A 22,061-nucleotide genomic window follows, 5' to 3' on the forward strand; every position below is an offset into this window, starting at 1 on the left:
CATTGGGCCAGCTTGTGTGCTTATTTTTTTAAGAACTTTCCTATTGAATTGGAACCCATAATTATTTTATTTCCCTTTTATAGCAACAAAAATTGGATAATTTTGCCATGTAACTTTTAAGACAGTTTAATTTGCTCTACAGAATATCTGTATTTGCTTTAGTAAAATAAAATTTATCTTTAGCATTTTTCACAAAAAAGTGTGTAGACACATAATAATATATTTAATTTTACGATAAATTTTGAGCATTATTTACATTTTTGAAAACCTGCTTCAATGTGTCAAGTCCCCATCTTAAATTCACCACAAATAAAAAAGATCTAAAAAGGTCACACAATTATGCTCTGCTTATTCCTTTATTTAGGCAAGTGTGAAAATTGGTCATAATAAACTTCAATATAACACAATTCCTTCTTTCTTTTTTCCCTGTTTGTCTTTTTTTGGGCATTTTCTAATAATGCTCTTGTTACACAGTTGAAAGTACCCTAAATCATTCAGCAAATAAGAATTTCATTCAAATGAATTTTGTATCGTGATTTAGTAACTCATTTTCTATATGGGGTATAAACTCCTAAAAGAAAGGTTTGGGCTTCCAAATTCATATATTGGCAGATTTAACAAATGAATGACAAAAGGCCCAAATATGGATACAAAAATATGCAATAATTAAAAACTGGTTTTGAGATTGGTCCTCTAATAGGACATCTGATCCATATTTGGCATGCGGCTCGGAGATTTGTTTTTCTCATTTGGATGGTCAAATACAGTTGCCTCACTTGTTGTCAGTAGCAATGAGATACTGTAACACAGAAGCACATGGTGGTGGTTAGGTTAAGGTAGGAAACATATTAGATATGCATAAATTTTTTGCTTGACCAACCATGATCTTTACCTGGCAGCATCGACTAAAGCCGTTCTGACCACTTTGAGAGGATCTATGATTCTCTCCTCCACCATGTCAACATATACACCTGTTTTGCACAAGAACTATTATTAATTAAGTGGCCAGGAAAGTATTAAATAAACAGCTTTAAACAATCATCACTTGATATTAGTCCAAGTGTTGAGAAATTTAGAATGGACAAATATAGAAAAAACTAGAGAAGAAAAGAAAGAGAAACAAGATCCTCTTGCAATAATTTGGATAATTCAACTTTCATAAGAATTCTCAATATAAACATGTTGGAAAGTTTTCCATTTTTTGTATACAATGCACAAGGCATTGTGGACGCTTCCCATTCCTTCAGGGCCTGGACAGAAAAAGAAATTTTCATGTACATTTTATTGGACAGAAAAAGCTCCAACTCAGACAACATGAAATTTCCTACACTATTTTGCTTTACCATAGACCAAAAATACCACAGAAGACAGATTTGCAAATGATTCAAGCCCAATAGTCTAAGACCTATTAACGGAAAGAAATTGTAAAGTTGGCTACAATGTTAATTCTTGTAACAAATAAAAGAACAAACCTTTAGCAGCATCAAAACCCAAATTATGATTATCTTGTTCCAACAATTTGCCAATAACCAGTGCACCATCAAAACCAGCATTTGAGGCTATTGTGAATGCAGGTGCCTAAAGCAAATCAAAATGCTCACTGTCAGTATTTAACTGCAAATAAACACCAAGGTAGATGCTGGCTGAGGAAATTCAACAAATAAAACCTTTAGAGCATTCTGGATTATCTTTACGCCTCTTTTCTGGTCTTCATTTACCGTTGGAAGGCTTTCCAAACCTTTTGCAGCATACAAAAGAGCAACACCACCACCTAATAAGGGCAAGCAAGTTACGATTGTTCTTGATGTGCTGTGGATATATATAACCTAGAGGAATGACAAAAATCTAGTTACCTGGCACAATACCCTCTTCCACAGCCGCTCTTGTAGCATTTAAAGCATCCGTGACCCTATCCTTCCTTTCCTCAACTTCTGCCTCACTAGACCCTCCAACCTGACAGAAAATGGATGCATGTCAAGGCAATCACTCACCCACACTGCAGGAATTCAGACAAGTGAACAACATACCTTGAAAACAGCCACACCACCAGACAGCTTTGATAGCCTTTCCTGTGCTTTCTCCTTGTCAAACACGGCATCACTCTTCTCCATAGCTGTCCTCAGCTGTAGAACATCATTAGCATCAGTAAATGTTATGAATCTTCACTTCCATTCATTCCTATTTTTAATTTCTAGAGTCCAGATTGAGGCAATCTAAATAATTTCCTTCCCAACTACCAAAAGAGTAAGGCTTAGGGTGTTAAGAATAAATGTAAGTAGCTCTCATGTTTCTATGCTTCACTATAGTTGGTTTTAGAATGTATAAATTAGCTCAGGAACTCTTGCTGAAAATTTTTATAAAAAATTTAATCACCAAAACACCTTAAGGGTCCTCTTTTCATACAGATGATCAATTCTGAAAATGCTGATTGAGTTAGGGCTTCCTCTGAAGGGGAAAATAGTAGTAACAAAAGTTTGATGGCATTTAACAGAGACTGAAGGATGAGATACTGCATATAGCAAGGATTAAACAAACTGGGAAATTCCCAAGGGAACAATAGAAAATTATGCATCAACAGAAAGTTGTAAGAAGCGACAATTATTTGATAGCACAAACCCAACAAGGCATATAGGGATTGCTTGCAGAATTTTTAAGAACCAGAAATAGTTTAAAAGTATTTGTCTGGCATTGAAATAAGCAAACATGGGTAATTTTACCAGGATCAAAAGTTAAAAGTGTTTTTATCAGAGTTCCCTTCTTCTAATTCTATTCAAAAGCAAACACTTGGGAAAAAACCTATATTCTATGGCAAAAAGGTATGAGTGCATTCAAGGACCCACAAAGTGGAGTCACACCTTGATGAGAGAATTTGTTTAGGGGGAGGGGGATTGAAGAAGAGAGATGGGGAAAAGAGAGATCATCAGTTGGTGTTAACCCTAATTGCAACTTTTACCACCAATGTAATTGAAAATGAAGTTTTGTGAGTAAATTTGAGTTGGATTTGAGTATTAAAAATAAAAAATAAAAAGCCAATGGGACAACCAAAAAATAAAGGTGAGAGCTTTAAACCACTATAAGGAGGTCATCAGAATTGTGATTTCACCCATCATGTAGCACTAAGTGCATTTCTAATGTGTCAAAATTATTGATCAAAAAAATTGGCGAACAATTCATCCAAGTGAATAGCACACTGAATAAAACTTTTGAAAATAAATAAGGAATTAAAGAGAAAAGCCAACCGCATACCTCTGCACATCTTTCTTCAATCAGCTTCTTATCCCCACCGCCATGTAGAATTATTGTGTCATCAAGAGAGACAGACACCTGTTATTTTATTTTATTTTTTGAAGTTAGTTATGTCCCAAAGAAATTCAAATATAGCACCGTAGCACACTCTGCTAAAAAACATAAACCTTTTTTGCAGTTCCAAGCATTTCAAATTGCACTTTGTCAAGGGTTAAACCACGGTCTTCAGTGATAACCTGTACAATAAAGGTCTTAGCATAAAAATAAAAATAAAAAAGAGAAAAGGAAAAAAATTCTGCATATAAGTCCATATATATATATTAGAAATTAATTTAGGAGTAAAAGATTGCATAACCTCTCCCCCAGTAAGAATGGCAAGATCATCTAAGTTTGCTCTTCTATTTTCCCCAAAACCAGGAGCTTTGATCGCACAAACCTAAACACATGAAATTACACTTGTGGATTATGAAAGTTGACACTACAACAAGCAGACTTAATGTCAAAACATCTTGATAATGAAGAAATTAAATTACAATTGAAGTAATAACAGACCTTACAAATGGTCAATATAAAAGAAAGAAAAATACACCTAACACAGCAGATAACTAATGCTCTTCAATAAATCAAAATAATATAATCAAATATCCAAAACTTATAAAATCAAATATAGGATTATTTACAGATATATAGAGGTACATATGTATAGGCACTCATCAGACTAAGTCACAAGATAATACCTATTCACAAGATATTAAAAAAGGTATCATTTGATAGAAGTCTGGCATTATTTTTAGAGTCACATGTCATTTCAAAGATAGGCCCAGAATTATTCTAGAGCTTGAATTCTATACATTATTTTGTTTACTCCATGTGGAAAGATCTCAAGACCAAGAACTCTTGATTATTAACTCTTTAACTTCTTGGGCACTCCATTTGTTTGTGTCCCACTATATAAGTTTCTTTTTTTATTTCTTGATTTATGGGAGAAAAAACAACCTTAAGAAAACCTTTCATAATTCAGAAATATGAAGTCATTTAACTGCTTACAAAAACAAAATTTGTTGGGGGGGGGGGGGGATGCAATAATGTAGCTCTTCCCCCCAGATGTTTCAGTTTTGATGTTGCTTCTTGTCAAAGGGCCTTCATGTGCTTCAACTATCTATATAGCTCAAGCATGAAGAGCACACAACTGTTGAACATCATATTACCAATAATCGTGTGGCCCTCTTGAGAAAAATATTTTGATGTCCAAGGATGTATGAATTACTAGAAATACAAACATATCTATCTCATAAGGATTTCAATATTATTGCAATTCATTAATATATACAAGATATACACTTATCAATATATATATATATATATATATATTTCTTTTTTCATACATACATACATACAAGATATACGTATACAAGTCATATAATATAACCTGTACTATCTTACACGTTACACATTTTAAAGTAACTTCCAAGTAAAGCCAAGTAATCACCTTAAGCCCAGCATGATGCTTATTGAGTACAAGCATAGAAAGTGCATCACTTTCAACATCCTCAGCCACAACAAGTAGTGCTCTTTTTTTCTGTTAAGAATTCAATAGCAGCAGAAGCAAGAACAAGAACATTTTCTGTAAGTTCACTTGATCATTCACCATTGCCTACGAAAATAGCCCCTCAGGAAAAGGTTAATTACCTGTACTGCTAGCTCCAATATTCTAACAAGTGAATTCATGTCTGAAATTTTCTTGTCATAAATGAGGATCAGGGGGTTCTCTAGTTCCTATGAATATGAAGAAACAAATTTTAGGTCACACATCAGAGAAAAAGCTTCCATGTCAACCATACAACAAAAGAAAAAGTAAAGGATGTTGAGAAAGAAATTCAAAATAGGAAGTATGCCAATATCCATAAATTTTTTTTTTTTTTGATAAGTAATAAAGATATATAATCAAGAAACTACCTTATGTAGAAAAACATAAGGCAGAGATAAAAGTACAATGGGAAAGAAAGAGAAAAAAAGAAAAAAAGAAAGGAAAGGATACTAATTACACAGGAAAGAGCTAAGGAACAAAGGGAGGGAATCACTAGAGGTGAGTCCTCAAGCCCTAGACCAGTCAAATAGAGAGCCACTGAAAGAGGCCAATAACTGGTCATCCGAACTTTCCATGTCCTCAAAAGTCCTCCCATTTCGCTCCCTCCAAAGACACCACATTAAGCATAATGGAGCTAAGTTCCAAATACTAGACACATGCTTTCCAGGCCAATTCCACCAACCAAATAGAGTATCTGCAACCGATCTTGACAAGACCCAAAAAATCCCAAAAGATCTAAATACCAAACTCCACAACCGATAAGCCTTACCACAGTGAAGTAACAAATAATCCGTCTCCCCATTACAACGGCACATGATACACCAGTCAACAAAAGCCATCCTTCTACCCCTCAAATTGTCACCTGTAAGGATCCTATCCCATACAGTAGTCCACACAAAGAAGGAAACATGCCGAGGAGCCTTAACCTTCCAAACACCTTTCCAAGGAAAAATAATGGGTAAGGGGCTTCTCAACTTATTGTAAAACGAATGGATATCAAAAACCCCATTCTTTGTCAACTTCCATTGCATATGATCTCCACTCTCAGTGGGAGGTAGATTTGAACCCAAAGTACAGAAGAAATTCATCCACACCACCCATTTCCCAATCATTTGGTCTCCGAATAAAATGAACATTCCAGCTTCTCCGAATAAAATTCATCCATAAATTATATACACACACACATATAAAATTTAAATTTGAGTGGCCTCTGAAACACGACAAACACAAAGATCAGAGGGCCACCAAAATACTAACTGACAACATGGAATAGAAATAGCAAAAACTTCATGTCAAGACGGATATATGCAAGCTGACTCTACGCCCTTCAATGATATAAGAACATGTATTTTCTTTGATGTTGTTTGTTGTTTTTGCTTTGTTCACCATCATGAACACCATGTATTTTCTTTCTTTGTTTTTTTTCTTCATGATTGATATTACTCTTATTACCTATGAAAAAAAATAAGGACATGTATTTGCTGATTAGAAAAAAGGTCTAAGGAAATGCACTAGAAATTTAAACATTTGCACCTCATCTGCTCAGGGGAAAATAGTCTAATATATATACAATAAGAGAGGGGGGGGGGGGGGGGGGGGGGGGGGGTGTGGGAGGGATGGGAAGCAGCAGCACATTCTTATTACTAGTGACCTAATTCTAGCACTAAGTCCTGTTTGAAGTACAAATATACCGGAAACAACAATAAAGATCTGAACTTACACATTTCTGGGTCTTATGATCAGTAACAAAATAAGGAGATATGTAGCCTCTGGCTAGCTTCATTCCTTCCACCACTTCTAACTCATTATCCATCGTATTCCCATCCTACAAATTTTGAATCATAAATAAGCAATATCGAACTGTATCAAATTTAACTATCATAAACATTAGAAGAAACAAAAAAGATGCTCACAGCGACAGTAATGACTCCTTCCTTTCCAACTTTCTCCATTGCTCTAGCTATAAGATCTCCAATCTCACTTTCACCATTTGCTGAAATAGTTGCAACCTAACATATTTATAAATTGATAAACAAACGTTAGAGCAAGAGATCATATATAAAGTAGTAAAATACATATCAAATGTAAATTTAGCAAGAGAAATCAACATTGTGCATGGTACAAACACCAATGATATTCATGAACACTTATTAGAAAGATTTAAAACCCCACATGAATGCAAAAATTTCTCAGAACTAGGTTTGCAAGAAGTCATTTTCCCATCCCTTAAAAGTACCACACAGATTTTCTTTTTAACTAGAGTATAAAATAAATCCCACTTCTAGGATCATAATAGCAAGATAGTTCAAGAAAATATTACATAACACAACCTTTCCTACCAAACAAATCCAAAATGAGAGATTACTCTCTAAGAAGTCCATCACCTGTTTAATTTCTTCTGATGTGCTTATCATCAATGCTTTGCTTTTCAGATCAGATAAAACAGCATCGACTGCCATATTAATACCACTCCGCAAATCCATCACATTCACACCGGCAGCTACTGACTTGCACCCTTCCATGAGTATTGCCTGAGTTAGGACAGTTGCACAAGTAGTACCTGCAAACAGATAAGAATCAGATTGAAACTAAGTAGAAGATATCTCACTATACATTGATGAAAAAGAGTAGTAACAACCCTTCAACATTACTTATGAACTTCTTTCTATTCGTATGTTGTACACACACCCACTATATTTTGATCCTACAACCTCACCCTCCACCCATTCTTATGGAAGGAAGAAGTGTCACTTGAGTTAGAGCTGATTGGCTCACTTATGTGCATAACATCAGGTAGAAATAAACTACATTATTCTAAGGATTCAGATCAAAACAAAATGCAATCCTAAGTAGCTGAGAGTTGAGAGCTGCCTGGAGCATTTTCTTTCTTTCTTTTTTTAGCTCCAAAAGAAGTACCTTCAAGGTACATGTCTAATTGATACTTCATTGCATTTATCACTGCAGTCTTAAGAGCAATAAACTAACTCTTAATCAACAATAAAAATTAAATAAACCCGATTCAAAGCCTAATTCTCCACAGTAAGTTTATAAATCCATGACAAACTATTATGTTATTTCAGGCACATAAACAAGAGAAAACAACAAGTTTACCATCTCCAGCAGCAGTATTAGTAGCAATTGCAACCTGCTTTACAAGATCTGCACCAACATTTTTGGCTTTTTCCTTGAAGCTGATACTTTTGGCAACAGTAACACCATCCTTTGTGACTTGAGGATCCTTATGACTTCGCTCAATTATCACATTGCGGCCCTGAATCAAGCAACCAGAAAATTGAGAAAAAAGGAAAAGCTGTGATGAGAGCACAATTTAACTATTTATGAGCTATTCTTACCTTCATTAAATTTGGCACATAACTTGAGACACATGCTAGATTATCAAAAGATAGTATAAGGATGACAAATAAAAATTTTACACATAAAACAAAAAGGGCATAAGCATCTTTATTTTTATTGGCTAATGAAGTTAATAAGCCTCTGAATCCATAAGGTTGTCTTCTTGTTCTGTTAAACTCGTCCCATTATTGTGGAAGGAGGAAGAGATATTTGACCTAGAGCTCATTGGCAAGTGAATGTGCTTTTTTCTAAAAGCCTAGTTTCCAAAAATTTGGAGAGTTCTTAACAAGATAAATGAGTGTGCCATCATAATCAATTCATTCAAAGAAAAACATCAAATGAGTGTTTTAAAAGAATCAATTTGAGCCTACAAAAAGAAATGGCTAGCCACCCCCCCCCCCCCCCAAAAAAAAAGTAGCCTTCTTTTTCCTCAATGCTCCATCAAACTTCATTTGAAGGTATAGAGGAGTAAAATAAAGAGATATATGGGTTCCAATTAGCTCAATTGGTAAAGTCTCCTATTGTTGAATGAGAAATAAGGAGTTCAATTTCAAACCCCGCCTACATCAAAAACCATTTGATGTCTTGGCTTGATGATGAAGAAAAATTATCATGGAGTGGGCCATAAGTCGAAATCATACCTATCAAAAAAAAATATATATATATATATATATATATATATAACAAGCTCCATGCACATATGGATATTATACTGAATATATAAAACAAGCTACTGGCTTACTGCCATTGTTGCTGCCTACACTAACGAGTGTCCAACAAAATCTAGAAATCACAAACTACATAAAATTATAGAACATAGACCAATACCTTTGGTCCCATTGTGACTTTTACAGCTTCTGCAACCTCAGAAACGCCTTGCAGCATTGCGGCCCGAGCCCCGACCCCAAAATTAATAGCCTTGGCACCATAATTTCTATTGCAGACAACTCTGCTACACACCTTTCCAATCCAAATCACCAACCAACAAACATTACATCGCAAATTAATCCATACCCATCAGACACAATCCCTTGAATAACCCAAAAAAGCAACAGTGGGAGTCTATAGAATTTCAAAAAGTGCATATATTGCCACGTTTGGTTGCTGAGAAAAAATGTGATGGAAAAACGAAAAGTAATCAAAACCCAATTCCCAAATTCACGTTAACAAGTGGAAATTGAAGTAAAGATTGAAAATTTCCCAATCTTTCTCGGCAACCAAACGGAGGGTTAAGCAAATTTTACAGTAAAGTTGAGACTTTTAATAGTAAAAAAAACACAAACAAAAATAGTTTCTTACAACTTTTCTTGAAGTAGATGAAGTGATCGATGAAGCTAATTTTGAAACTATTCGATGCATTGCTGAGAATTTACACACACACTCGCACACACACAGAGACTGAGATGGGCTTTTGGTAGGGTTTTAGCTCTGGGTTTATGTTATGCTATGTTATTGTGACGGTGAGAGTTTGGAAAAATCTGGATTGTTGATATAAGGTGGGTCCCGATTGAAAACTGAGTACTACATGTTTGACGGTCGAGATTTTATTATGGCTTTAGGACTGTTTTTTGATTAGTTGGCCCAATAATGAAGCAATTGTGTCTGTGCATTTTTGTGTTTATCATCTAAATGGGCCTATTCCCATTACCCAAATGAAGCCCATGTTTTGAAAATGCCAAATCTATTGCCATTATTTATGGTGAGGCTTCAATCCTAAGTAAACTACAAGAAAGGTGTGGAGAAAAAGATGCAAAGAAAAAAGAATCGTATATTGCACTTTTCTCTTTAATTATGGTATAGTTACAATGGCCTATTTATAAGTAACAAATAATACTATTTTTGGTAAAATTTAGGGATCAAATAATATTTTTACCCTAACAGAAGTGCAATTTACATCTTATAAGCTATTTTTGTTAAATTATTACAATGGCCATTCTAAACTTTACAAAAAAGTTTGTTTTTCAAATTTATAAATTGCACTTCTGATAGAATTTCTATTAAATTTAACAAAAATTTTAAATTTTTATCATACTTATTTTTTTCAAAAAGAAATTGATTTTTTTTATTTATTAAATTTGACTGAAATACCAACGACATGAGATAAAATGTTTATTACCAGTAATTATGGAATATATTACTCAGTTTTGAAGTTTAGTAGGAACAGTCAAATCTACCATAGTCAAGGGAAGGGTGGAAATACAATTAACCTAAGAAAAAAAAAGAGAAAATAAATAATATTTTTCATTATAAGTGTTTAATTGGAGAGATAGAATACTAAACTGGAAAATAAATAGATATTTTCTATCCTTACTACAAATTTTTTTTTACTGACACTTGGATAATAACAGTGAGAGAAGGGAATTGAGCTCAAATGTCTCTGTTGGAAATACTAAGATATTTCAACTAATTACCTACTAGACTCTTAGCATAATGTTGTAATAGTAAGTTTAAAAATAAATTACAAGTATACGTAAAGTACAATATATTAATTTTTTTCATTCATTTTAATTTTGAATACATATATATATATACACACATATGTGTGTATGTATATATTCGAAAGTGAAGGAAATTACACTTCTCCCTTGAAAGTAGAGAGTGCAACAGGCTGCGTTATTACTTCACCAACTTTGCCTGAATTGGAAATTCACTTTTTTTTTTGGAATTCGATGGTCATTATGTTTGGACTCTTTTCTTTTCAATATAAAGTGATTCCTTAACATGCTTTTGGTCTAGGCGTGGTGTGAGTGACCACAGTACCTAGCTAGCATATTCTGGTAAAGTCGATTTTGAAAAACTATGAGTCAATTATCAAAGTTCTAACATTCAAAAACTTTTGTCCAATAATGGTTGGACACTTGGACTACACAATATTAGTGGTGATCCTTTTCTCCTCTGAACTCATTGCTCTAATTATAATCAAATTAGCTAGACTTGAAATTGGACCATGTCTTCTGACTTTGGAGTCTGTCTTTTTATAGATGGAATGAACTATAGTAAGTTTTCAAAAGTAACCTGAATTAGTAAAGTTAACTCAAGTTAATCTATCGGTGAAAACTTGTAGAATATTGTGGAAATTACTATTGATGAGCAGTAGTCTGTTTAGGAATCTATCAGGTCTCTTTTCACGCATGCTAGTGAACAATAGTGACTTATGAACATCTGTCTGTATCTGTCTAGAAGCTATTCACGCGTGCTGTGAATAGTGATAATAATCTGTCGCATGTGAATAGTAATCTGTCGCAAGTGAATAGTAATCTGTCGCAGGTGAATAGTGATCTGTAGCAGTTGTCATTTTCTTTCTAGATCTATCTGATAGTAGCTATAGTAGCTATTTTGTAATTTTCTTTCTCAATTCTGTTTGGTAGTAGTTATTCTGTCATTATGTCTGTTAGTCAGGCCTTTCTAATAATCACCACTTGAATACACTGTCATTGCTGACCTTGTATTCTAAAGGGATGTTGCCTCTAATGAGACACCTTCATGCTCTATCTGAAATCTTCACCTACGACGCCTTCATGCTCTATTTGTAGCAGTTGTCATTTTCTTTCTGGATTTGTCTGATCGTAGCTATAGTAGCTATTTTGTAATTTTCTTTCTCAATTTTGTCTAGTAGTAGTTATTCTGTCATTATGTCTGTTAGTCAGGCCCTTCTGATAATCACCACTTGAATACATTGTCATTGTTGACCTTGTATTCTGAAGGGATGTTGCCTCTATTGAGACGCCTTCATGCTCTATCTAAATTCTTCATTGAAGATTTTTGTTCAGGCAAAATTCAGTCAAAGATTTTATTCTTAGGATGGCTATCTTGCTTGCCAAGCAATTGACCGTTAATTTTAAAACTAACAAACTATTATAGTGCAAGTACACCTTAGCTAAAGGCCTTCATGCAACTGACGATCAAATTTGGGCAATGTAGCTTCAAATGCTACTGAGGGAGTTTATTCTAAGGGTTCTTTCAGAAGGCTGTCTATTTCTGAGAGGGACTTAAATATTTTAGAAAAGATTTGAGAAGGACTTAAATTGAGTAGAATCTTAGCATAAAATCTTTCTGAAAACAAACTTTAAATAAACTTTTTGAAAAGATATATATAATTCTTTTTGAAAATAATATGTATATACTTAAGTGCTATTGGGTAGAGATTATAGTATCATCTACCTTTGGATTTGTAGTAATCTCATCATTGTCTGTTATTGGCTTATCAGTACTCATGTCCTTAAATATGGAGATTTCTTTCAACAAATGTATATCCTTGGGGATTGGAGGTAGGATAAACTTAAAGAATACTTCTATTCCCAAAATATTAGTACATATTCCATTGTCTGTTGTGGAGAAAGGATAAAGTAAAGCCAAAAATGGATTTCCTAAAATAACTTTAGAGGACAACTTGTCTGCTAAAAAGAAAGGTGTTCTGAAATTGATTCCATTATTATATATGTATGTCTTTGTCAATTTATTACTTATTTTAAATCTATCACCATTAGCCTGAGTTAATCTATCTGTTGTTGATTCATAATATTTGGAAGGTATTAATCCTTCCTGTGTACAATTCATTTCAACACCTGAATCAACAAGTGCAACAACAATTAACGAAAATTCCTTATGACAACGACAGACAGAATTTCTTGAGTTTAAGTAACAGAGTAATTTTTCAAAAATGGCATACAGAGATCACTTTGGTAATTAATAAAAAGTTTTCTTTGACAGAAGTTGCTTTAATAGACTCAGGCGCTAACATGAACTGTATACAAGAATGACTAATACCTTTAAAATACTATGAAAAATCATTTGAAAGATTAACTCAGACTAATGGAGAAAAGCTCATAATTAATTATAAAATACCTAATGTTCACATATGTAATGATAGAATATGTTTTGAAACTATTTTTGGTTTAATAAAAAACCTTTTCTTCTAAAATCATTTTAAGAAATCCCTTTATGGCTTTGCTTTACCCCCTTTTGATGACAGATGAAGGAATTAAAATTAAGGTGCTAGTTTTTAGATTCACCTCACCCCTAATCCTAAAAGAAATTATTCCCTTAATAAAGTCACTATCCTAAAAGATATTAATAAAGAAAGAATTTGTAGAACAAAAGGGCATTTGACAGAAAAATCACTTGATGACCAATTGACGAATAATGACATAAAAAAGTTTAAACAGGATATAGAGACAAAGATTTGTTCTCATCCTCCCACTGCTTTTTTGCACAGGCATCGACATATTGTCCAAACACCTGGTGAAAAAGAATTTAGTGGAAAACATGCAAAAGATAGAACTATGCTTAAAATTTGTTTTAGTCAATATGAATGGATTGACAGTCTGACAGATGTTTTAATAAAAGAAGTCTTGACAGATTCTCCTTTACTAATCATTAAAGAAAATATTAATTGTGGTAATTTCTTGAACAAAGACAGATTTAATTTCTCAACAGAAAGAGTTGATCATAAGTCCCTGACAGATTTTTCCCAGACTATTATAGTGGTTGATGATAGACTTTATGGAGAAACTCTATTATCGCAGAATGAGATATATAGTAAGACATACAGAACGGATAGAATTATGGCAGACTTTGTAAAGTTTTTGAATTTCAGTCACTTAGACATTAACAAACTTTATCATAACTACTCTTATACCACTACTCATCATGACTACTCTTATACCACTACTTAGCGAGAGCACAAAGGTGTAGAATAAAAAGTTTGTTATATTATATATGCTTTAAAATTTAAAAATAATTTTCTTATAAAACATGCAAAAGGAATTTTACAGAAAGACATTGGCAAAAGGATTTTAAAAATGAACTTGAATGAAGTTTTGCAAGAAAACATTTATTTTCAAAATAATATTTCAAGACTTAATCCTTTTCCCAAAATCCAATCGCAGACTACTATGAATGAAAGACCCTCCAAGGCAGACATGAAAGGAAAGGGCAAGGCACTAGTGGTGCAACCCAAAGAAATCTGAAAGGTTTCAGTGAAGATTTCGGATAAGCATGAAAGCGTCTCAATAAAGACAATATCCCCTTAGGATACGTTGCTAGCAGAGGCAATGTAGCATATTCTGGTAAAGTCGATTTTGACTAAACTATGAGTCAATTATCAAAGTTCTAACGTTCAAAAACTTTTGTCCAATAATGGCTGGACACTTGGACTACACAATATTAGTGGTGATCCTTTTCTCCTCTTAACTCATTGCTCTAATTATAATCAGATTAGCTAGACTCCTCTAGAGGATTCTTTTTTTCTTTTTTGGAAAGATCGTTAACTTTCATTGAAAGGAACCATGAAAACCATTACAGTTATGAGTCATTAATCCATTATCCCAAGAAAAAAAAAATAATAACAAAATCTTTAAATATATATATTTTTATATGTTAAAAAAATCTTATTTGTATGAAATGGCAATTTGGCAAAGTAGCTAGACTTATAATTAACATCCTAAATTTCAGTTGAATATTTCATATATCTATAAATAAAATTATAATTTAAAGTATATAATTTATATAAGAAAGTATAAGGTTATATTTATTTAAATAGAATCATAATTTCACTAGTAATAAGTTGTAGATAGTTGGATACCAATTACTTGAATTAATTGGACATTTATAAAATTATAACAGCTATCCTAACAATTATCTTTAATTAAGTACTAATGGGAAAACAAATAAGGGTTTTATTCTTAGACTTAGATATACCTTGTAATTTAAAATAAAGATAATTAATTTTTGTATCATTTATTTATGTACTTGCTTAAATATATTGATTAGATATAGTTATTTTGTAAGATTTCACACCTTAATTAAGGTTTCTTCAACTTTGAGCAACAAGTACTCTGACTCTTCACACCTTAATTAAGGTTTCTTCAACTTTCAGTAACTGGTACTCTCTCTCTCTCTCTCTCTAAAAACTTTTTGAGCTTTCCACATCTTTTAGTCAGTTTGTTTGGAAACTTCACCTATAAAGTTTTGAAATTAAACCAAACGTACACGTAAAAGTTATAAATTATAATAGCATAAATCAAAGTAAATTCGTAACTATTTTCCATTGTCGTGGTTTCATGATTTGACAAAAAGATAATTACAATGGCCGCATAATCTTAAAAAAAAAAAAAGACTAAGGGGATGTTTGATACATGTTTTCAAACAACAATTTTCAGTTTTTAAATAACATTATACGCATTTCCATACATTTTTTCACCTACACATATTTCTACACATGTTTTCAAACAAAAATTTTCAGTTTTTAAATATATATACTAAACACTCCCTAAATTAGTGTATAGCTGCTGGCTGGCTGCATGTTCTGGTCACATGGCAATCAAGCTAGCTCCTCAGCTATTGTCTCCTTAGAGCACTGGTGATTGATGTTGAAAACTATGTTTATAAAACTAATTATATTTGCAAGAATTTGGAGAGCCACTCTGATATTTATATATTTTAGAAGTCGTGGAACCTTCAAATTCATATGACCATCTATATATATTGGCCACACACATGGTTTGCTCATTTCAAGGTTTGAAATTCATAACCTCCACTAAAAGGTCTACAAAGCTAAGCTACCATAATCAAATGAGTTAATTAAATAAATTACTGTAAACAAGTATCCAATATGATTAGGTTGGTTTGAGTTATTGTCATGTTCCAAGTCAATTGATACATGTCTTTTCCTTTTCTTTCTTTTTTATTTTTAAATAAAAGTCCCATGATTAACAAGGCTTATAAACAATAGTAAGTCCTATGTATGAGAGGTACCACCACCAAGTTGCCCAAATCTAAGCATGAATACCGCCACCAATAGTAGCACACCACAAAAGCAACTTCGTCTCCACAATTCCCGACAGCAAATTGAGCATACTATGAGATGTGTCAATCCACAAAGTATTTGTAGATATATATGACATACAGAACTTTCAATAGTGCATCAATTTCACAATCAATATAGGAAGTTATCTTGGTTCAAAAAAAATATATATATATATATATATATAGAGGAAGTTATCAATAACATAAATATCCATCACTCAACTTTAGGTTATTTGTCTTTTAATATGGACATATATAATTAATACCTAAAAGTTTTGACTAAAAGAGTTGTAACACAATAAGTACTTTTTGATATTTTCAAAAAAAACGTCTAAGATTCAATGCCATCACCTCAATTATTGAAATTTTCAAAATAAAAGTTTATGAGAAATATTTTTACAAGATAAGATAATTGGCTAGTCGTTCGACAAGATCTAGTCTTTCAATATAGTCTAATCTATGTTGGATTAGACAAACGAGGTTGACGAATGACCAAGGCTAACGAACAACCAACAACACTTGGCTCTACAAGATAGCACATATGTTCGCCTCACATTAGCACATACACTTGAGATAGACAAAAAATCAAGGCTGGCAAACGACCAACAACACTTGGCTTTACAAGATAGCACATACCCGCCTCACGTCAACATGTACACTTGAGATAGACGAACAACCAAGGCCAACAGACTACCAATGACACTTAGTTCCCCAACCTTGGCGTGTCCTCCACTCCGCCATCTACACATGGAAAGAATTTGCATACCATGTCTAAAAAGTCTCCTACAAATTTGTAAACCCGAAGATATAGCCATTAACTCCACTCCCTACAAGAAAAGTGCCTAAATTCCTAAGAACTTGGTCAGTTCTCGACCATTATATAAGCATCAAGCCCCGCCCTTACAAGGTATATACACAATTTTCTAATTCTCATTTTTTTAGAATTATTGGAAATTGTTATGACTTTCTAACTTAACCTTCAAAAGGTCGTTGACCACACCAATGTACTAGTGTTTCACTCTTTAGGCCTTTTAACATTACGAGTTTGGATGATTGGCTCACCCACAATTCTAATATTACTTGATTCTCTAATCACTACCCATTAAATTATATTGCAAAATTGAAACTAATTTTTCATGGTTTGATAGGTTGTAGCTTACAAGTGGCCACATCCTATATATGGACCGCTGCCAGTAAGGAAAAAGTGAGACTGCGGGCGGGTGCCTGGTCCAGTCCTCCTCAACAACGTGAGAGTCATACACTGATCAGTTTATAATTGGGTCCACTGGCCGGCCAGATAGTCTAAAGTATGTGGAATAAAGGTCCATATGGAGCTTTATAAATCTGTGACGTTAATTTTTCAACTTTTCTTGACAATACCCACCTTCCTATTTCTTTCTTTATTTATTTTTCTCCTCTGGCCAAATTTATAAACAGATGCCAGTTATTCGACAATTTGAGGCTTTTTTCCTTTTTCTATTTTTTTGCTTTTTAAACTTCTTTCAAGCTGTCACTCTAGGATCAAATTCGTGTACTAAACAAAGAATTCCCAAAAAGAGTTCTGTAAAAGTGTAATCTTGTGTTTATTGGGAAGCGGGTAAAAGGATCAATTTAATATAGGAAAATTATGAGTTTATATATATAGGTTTTTTGAACCAAAAAAAAAAAAAAAATGTTTAATGAGATTTGGAATTCAACAATGATTTTCCCCTTAAAAAAAAAAAAAAAAAAAAAAAAATCAACAATGATAAAGTGTAAAAGTCTTCATTACGTGTACGGTGTACCCAATAATAAAACAATATCTAATCAAATTTTCTTTTCAAAGAAAACAACAGAAAATAATACATCCAATTGCATTTCCCTTAAAAAGACCTCAACAAATATAATATCTTAATATTATAAAAAGAAAAACAAAACAAAATGGTGGTCCGATCATCTAAAATCACCATGTCAAAACGAGGAAGTCCTTTGGGCAAAGCTAGAGACACCTTATGCAACTAGGAGAAGCTACTAGAGTTGCAATTTTTGAAGCCATCAAAGCCATTGGTGACAACAGATGATCAAATCGTAATGATGGGTGGTTTTATTTGTTTTTTTTTTTTTTAAATATTTAGATTATTTTCATTTTTATGGGGTTCTCAATTGGTTTATTAGTCTATATTCTTTTATTTGAAAAAAAAAAAAAAAAAAAAAAAAAAAAAAAAAAAACCTTATGTGACCCACCTTTATTGAAGGGTCTAAATGTAGACTTTTACATCAGATCATTATTGAATTTAATATCATGCATGATTAATACTAACTTAGTTTCTCAAAAAAAAAAAAAAAAACTTAGTTTATTTACTAAGACAATGCTAGTTAATGTTATAGATCTGAATAGAATTTGCATCTTTTTATACGTGAAAAATTACAACTTTATACTCAATAATCAAGATGATTTTTTTTTTATTTTTTTAACGTAACCTTTTGAGATCTACAAATAGAAAATGATTATCCACAAAACTTTTATTAAATGCTATATACCAACATCCTCCCCTTTCAAAATGTTAAAAATGAGAAATTATATGGTTTTTATGGTGGATCAGGTCACTTATCTATTATTTTTATAAAAAAACTTTCACATATTTAAAATTGTTGAGTCAATTTTACAAATTTTTCTCTTTTAATCACAAGCTCACTTAATAATTTTAAGCAAATATGAGTCTTTTAGTAGAATAGCTGACAAGGGACGTAGTCCATAATAAAAACAATATACTTCTCATAAAAGAAGGAGAATTTGATTTCAAGTTCTTTCCACGAGGAAGATGAATAATATATTAAATCACAAATCACTTAATTAGCCATTAGTATTTGGTTGATCAGTTAACGCTATTTGAAAAAGAAATAGCTTTCATGATATTGAAATGTAAACCAAGTTCAAAATTAAGAAAAATACATTAATATACTATTTTCTTAAATACCTCCAAAAAGTTCACATGACCTAATTACTGTAAAATTTTCAAGTGAACCTTTATAGAAAGAATTATCTCAAAATAAGTTAATTTTTTTTATTGATTTAAAAACAAGTTAATTAATAGTATACATTTTTTTTTTCTTTTAAGGTGACCAAAAAAATATTAAGATGTATCATTCATGATTATGATTTTTCTTTTTTCATATACATTAATAGTTTTTCAACCAACAAAAAATATTTTTCTTTCCTTTATTTTTTTGGGACACATTTTATGAATAGCTAATAAATTTAACTGCATGATACTCATGATACCTTGTCATGAATGGTCGCTTTTGCAAAATGTGGCATTTAAGGAAGATTTCATATATATATATATATATATATATACATATATATATATATATATATATATATATATAGTCTAAGGAAGAATTTAATTGTGTTCCCATCATTGCATGTACGTTTTTTCTCAAGTTACCCAATCACTAGTGATTGTGAGATGTTGGCCACATGGTATGCACATGCAATCCTCTGAATCTCCCAAAGGAATGCTTTCCATTAATTGTTTTCAAAAACACTTGGAAAACATTTTATTTTATTTTATATTTTCATTCGAGAAAACTTTTGGGCCCTACTGCATATATACACAACCACAATTATTGAAGCATGTAGAAGCCTATAGAAGACCCTCACCGACACTGATAAATCATGAAAACCAGCATGCACCAGATTGTGAATTCATCACACATCAAGAGCAGTTAAGACTTTACATCTTAGGAAGTGACTTACAGCGACTATATATAAGACAACACCAAGACTTTATTATATGTGTTGGGAAGTAACCCACCTCAGCATGTATTGTTTGCTTCAAAGGAAAGGCTGGAGCCAGTAAATTAATTACTTATTTCTAAAATAATTTGGATTAATTAATCATTTTACAATTAAATTGGGCAGAGTTTCTTGTTCAGAATCAGACAAAATATCTCCTTTGGAAAATAAATAAATGCACAAACTATTTGACCATTTCTACAACTTGCCCTCATTTTTATATTTTAGTATTCTATAATTTTTTATTTACTAAAAAGTAACCAAAGCCACAACCACATGCCATGTGAAAGAAAAGAAAAAATCTAATAATTAACGCAATCAACTTGATTGAATGGTTCTTGATTTTACACAGAATCAAAAGGGAGATTTGAAATCAAATTCGATGCCTTGTTGAGACTATTTAAATTAAGAACCGACAATATTTTTTAACAATAAATTTCAACCCACAATAATATTTTATTGCAATTACTTACCACTGAGCCAAATTCGTGAACAATGCAAATAAGATACCTTAAATACATCAAATCCAACTTATATACGAATTTGATTTACAACATTGAACTCTGAACTAACATGGCTTTTACCTTTTGGTTTTATTAAGAAGCTAAAGAAGATGTTAGATGTAGCCAAAAAAAAAAAAAGTCCCAACTCCCAAGTACAAGATAAATATGTAAAACAAGTTCTGCAGGTATTATTAATTAGAAAAAAAAATTACAAAAAACACGAACTTTTTGAAAAAATATATAACAAATTTTCTCTACTTTAGTACAAATCAACTCACCAACCTTTTTCCCATTTACAAAATCACCAAAAAAAAAAAAAAGAAAAAAACTTAAAAAATAAAAATAATAGACAATTATTTAAAAAGAAATTAAGATAACCCCCAACAAAAAATTTCACACATGCACCTTCTTCTTTTCCATTCATTACCTCTTAGAAAGTCCATTTCCAAATCTTGATTCTGATGTCAACCTTGCACTTAGAAGCAGAAGTGGATGCAGTTGCTGCTTTTTTTCCAGTAGGAACAGTAGCTGTAATTCCATCACAAGTAACCCTTATTCCAACCTTTGGGGTCTTCAACCCTCCCATCTTGGCCTTCACCTTTGTGTCAATCTCTATCTTCAATGGAATACCACTCTTGCTCTTCAAGCCCGTCTTCAAAGTACTAACAGAACCACTGTCAAGTGTTTTGCCAGTGTTTGTTATGTCAGCCTTCAAAACGGTCGTCTCCTTTTTGCCTTGCACGAAGGCAGGTATGGTTGAATCACCAATATCAATATCGTTGGAGAGTAAAGAGACGGTGATAGTGTCGTAGATGTAACCAAGCTTTTTGTTAGGGTTCTTGGCTGTGATGTCTAGGTCAAACTTGGATTTTATGGTTGAGGATGAAGTTACGTTGAGGTACGAGACTTTGAGGTTGCTGACAGAGAAAGTAGGGCGGTGGGGGCGGTAGAGGACGTAGACAATGGCACCTGCAATGGCTACGAGGAGGATGAGGAGGAGGAGAAAGAAGGTTAGCCAGATGCAACAGGAGCAGCAGCAGCTACGGCTGTGTTGGCGGCGGCGGTTGTGGGGTTGTGGGCGGTAGGCGGGGCGTGTGGCGCCGTAGAGTTGGGCCTTGGTGGCGGGGAATGCGCCGTTGCTGGCGGTGGCGGTAGGAGCAGCGGTACCATTGGTGGCAGGTTTAGACGAGGGATAAACCCTGTCTGCCATTTTGTTCAGAGGAAAGGAGAGGAAAAGGGAATGAATAGATGTTTGTTTGTTGTGAGGTGTACTTAAGAGAAAGATATAAAGCTGTTTGCTTTGGTATAGAGAGAGAGAGAGAGAGGTGATTGTTTTGGAATCTAGAAATAAAGAATAAGGTGTTTGATATGGTTGTGACTTGTGAGTGAGAAATAAAAGGAAGCTGCAGGTGTTTGATTTGGTTCTCAGAGACGAGGAGAGAGAGAGAGAAATGCTTGCTTTTGACTCTAGAGAGTGGAAGAAAGGTATCTGTGGGTTGTGAAGAGATGAAAGGATGGTGAAATAGCAACTTGGCAAAGAGAGAGAGAGAGAGACAGCAACATGATAACCACAACTAAAGAAATATCTCCACTTTCTTATGGGGGAGAGTGGGAACACTCTCTGTACTAGATAAACATAAAAAATAATCTTTGCATAATTTTAATCTTACAGCTTACACATGGTCGACATGCAACATTCACTAAGCATGCGCGTTTCTTTTCTTTTCTTTTTCCCGAAATATTCTTTTGTTTCTAGAAAGCTATTTATTATCATAATACTTTCACA

General features: G+C 33.0%; 2 protein-coding genes across 4 annotated transcripts; both read right to left on the minus strand.

Moving 5' to 3' along the window:
* Positions 1-493: 493 nt before the first annotated feature.
* LOC126725111 (chaperonin CPN60-like 2, mitochondrial) lies at positions 494-9,655 on the minus strand. 3 transcript variants are annotated; one of them, XM_050429630.1, is made up of 17 exons: positions 9,488-9,655; positions 9,017-9,148; positions 7,946-8,105; positions 7,219-7,394; positions 6,748-6,843; positions 6,555-6,659; positions 4,936-5,022; positions 4,736-4,825; positions 3,652-3,682; positions 3,414-3,481; positions 3,247-3,324; positions 2,028-2,123; positions 1,854-1,953; positions 1,668-1,771; positions 1,473-1,578; positions 893-971; positions 494-799 (listed from the first exon to the last, which is right to left on the minus strand). In XM_050429630.1, exons 1-17 carry the CDS (start codon positions 9,545-9,547, stop codon positions 694-696), a joined length of 1,674 nt encoding a protein of 557 aa, XP_050285587.1. In that variant the 5' UTR covers positions 9,548-9,655; the 3' UTR covers positions 494-693. The 3 variants fall into 3 exon arrangements, with proteins under 3 accessions (XP_050285587.1, XP_050285586.1, XP_050285588.1); XM_050429629.1 differs by having other exon boundaries at positions 3,414-3,482; positions 3,602-3,682; XM_050429631.1 differs by lacking the exons at positions 1,668-1,771; positions 1,854-1,953; positions 2,028-2,123 and having other exon boundaries at positions 3,414-3,482; positions 3,602-3,682.
* A 10,786-nt stretch (positions 9,656-20,441) lies between these two features.
* On the minus strand, positions 20,442-21,814 carry LOC126725112 (NDR1/HIN1-like protein 6). The gene has a single exon (XM_050429632.1). The coding sequence runs from the start codon at positions 21,483-21,485 to the stop codon at positions 20,706-20,708; it is 780 nt and encodes a 259-aa protein (XP_050285589.1). The 5' UTR covers positions 21,486-21,814; the 3' UTR covers positions 20,442-20,705.
* Positions 21,815-22,061: the final 247 nt, after the last annotated feature.

This window comes from Quercus robur, chromosome 5 (genome assembly GCF_932294415.1).
Source record: "Quercus robur chromosome 5, dhQueRobu3.1, whole genome shotgun sequence".
Classification (NCBI taxonomy): domain Eukaryota; kingdom Viridiplantae; phylum Streptophyta; class Magnoliopsida; order Fagales; family Fagaceae; genus Quercus; species Quercus robur.

Bases quoted from the DNA above. Each gene is read 5' to 3' on its own strand.
- LOC126725111 (XM_050429629.1), bottom strand. From the start codon at position 9,547: ATGCATCGAATAGTTTCAAAATTAGCTTCATCGATCACTTCATCTACT. The intron at 6,844-7,218 runs GTGATGGACTTC...TAAATATGTTAG, and splicing joins CATCAGAAGAAATTAAACAG to GTTGCAACTATTTCAGCAAA. The intron at 972-1,472 runs GTTTGTTCTTTT...TGTGCAAAACAG, and splicing joins GGGTTTTGATGCTGCTAAAG to GTGTATATGTTGACATGGTG.
- LOC126725112 (XM_050429632.1), bottom strand. From the start codon at position 21,485: ATGGCAGACAGGGTTTATCCCTCGTCTAAACCTGCCACCAATGGTACC.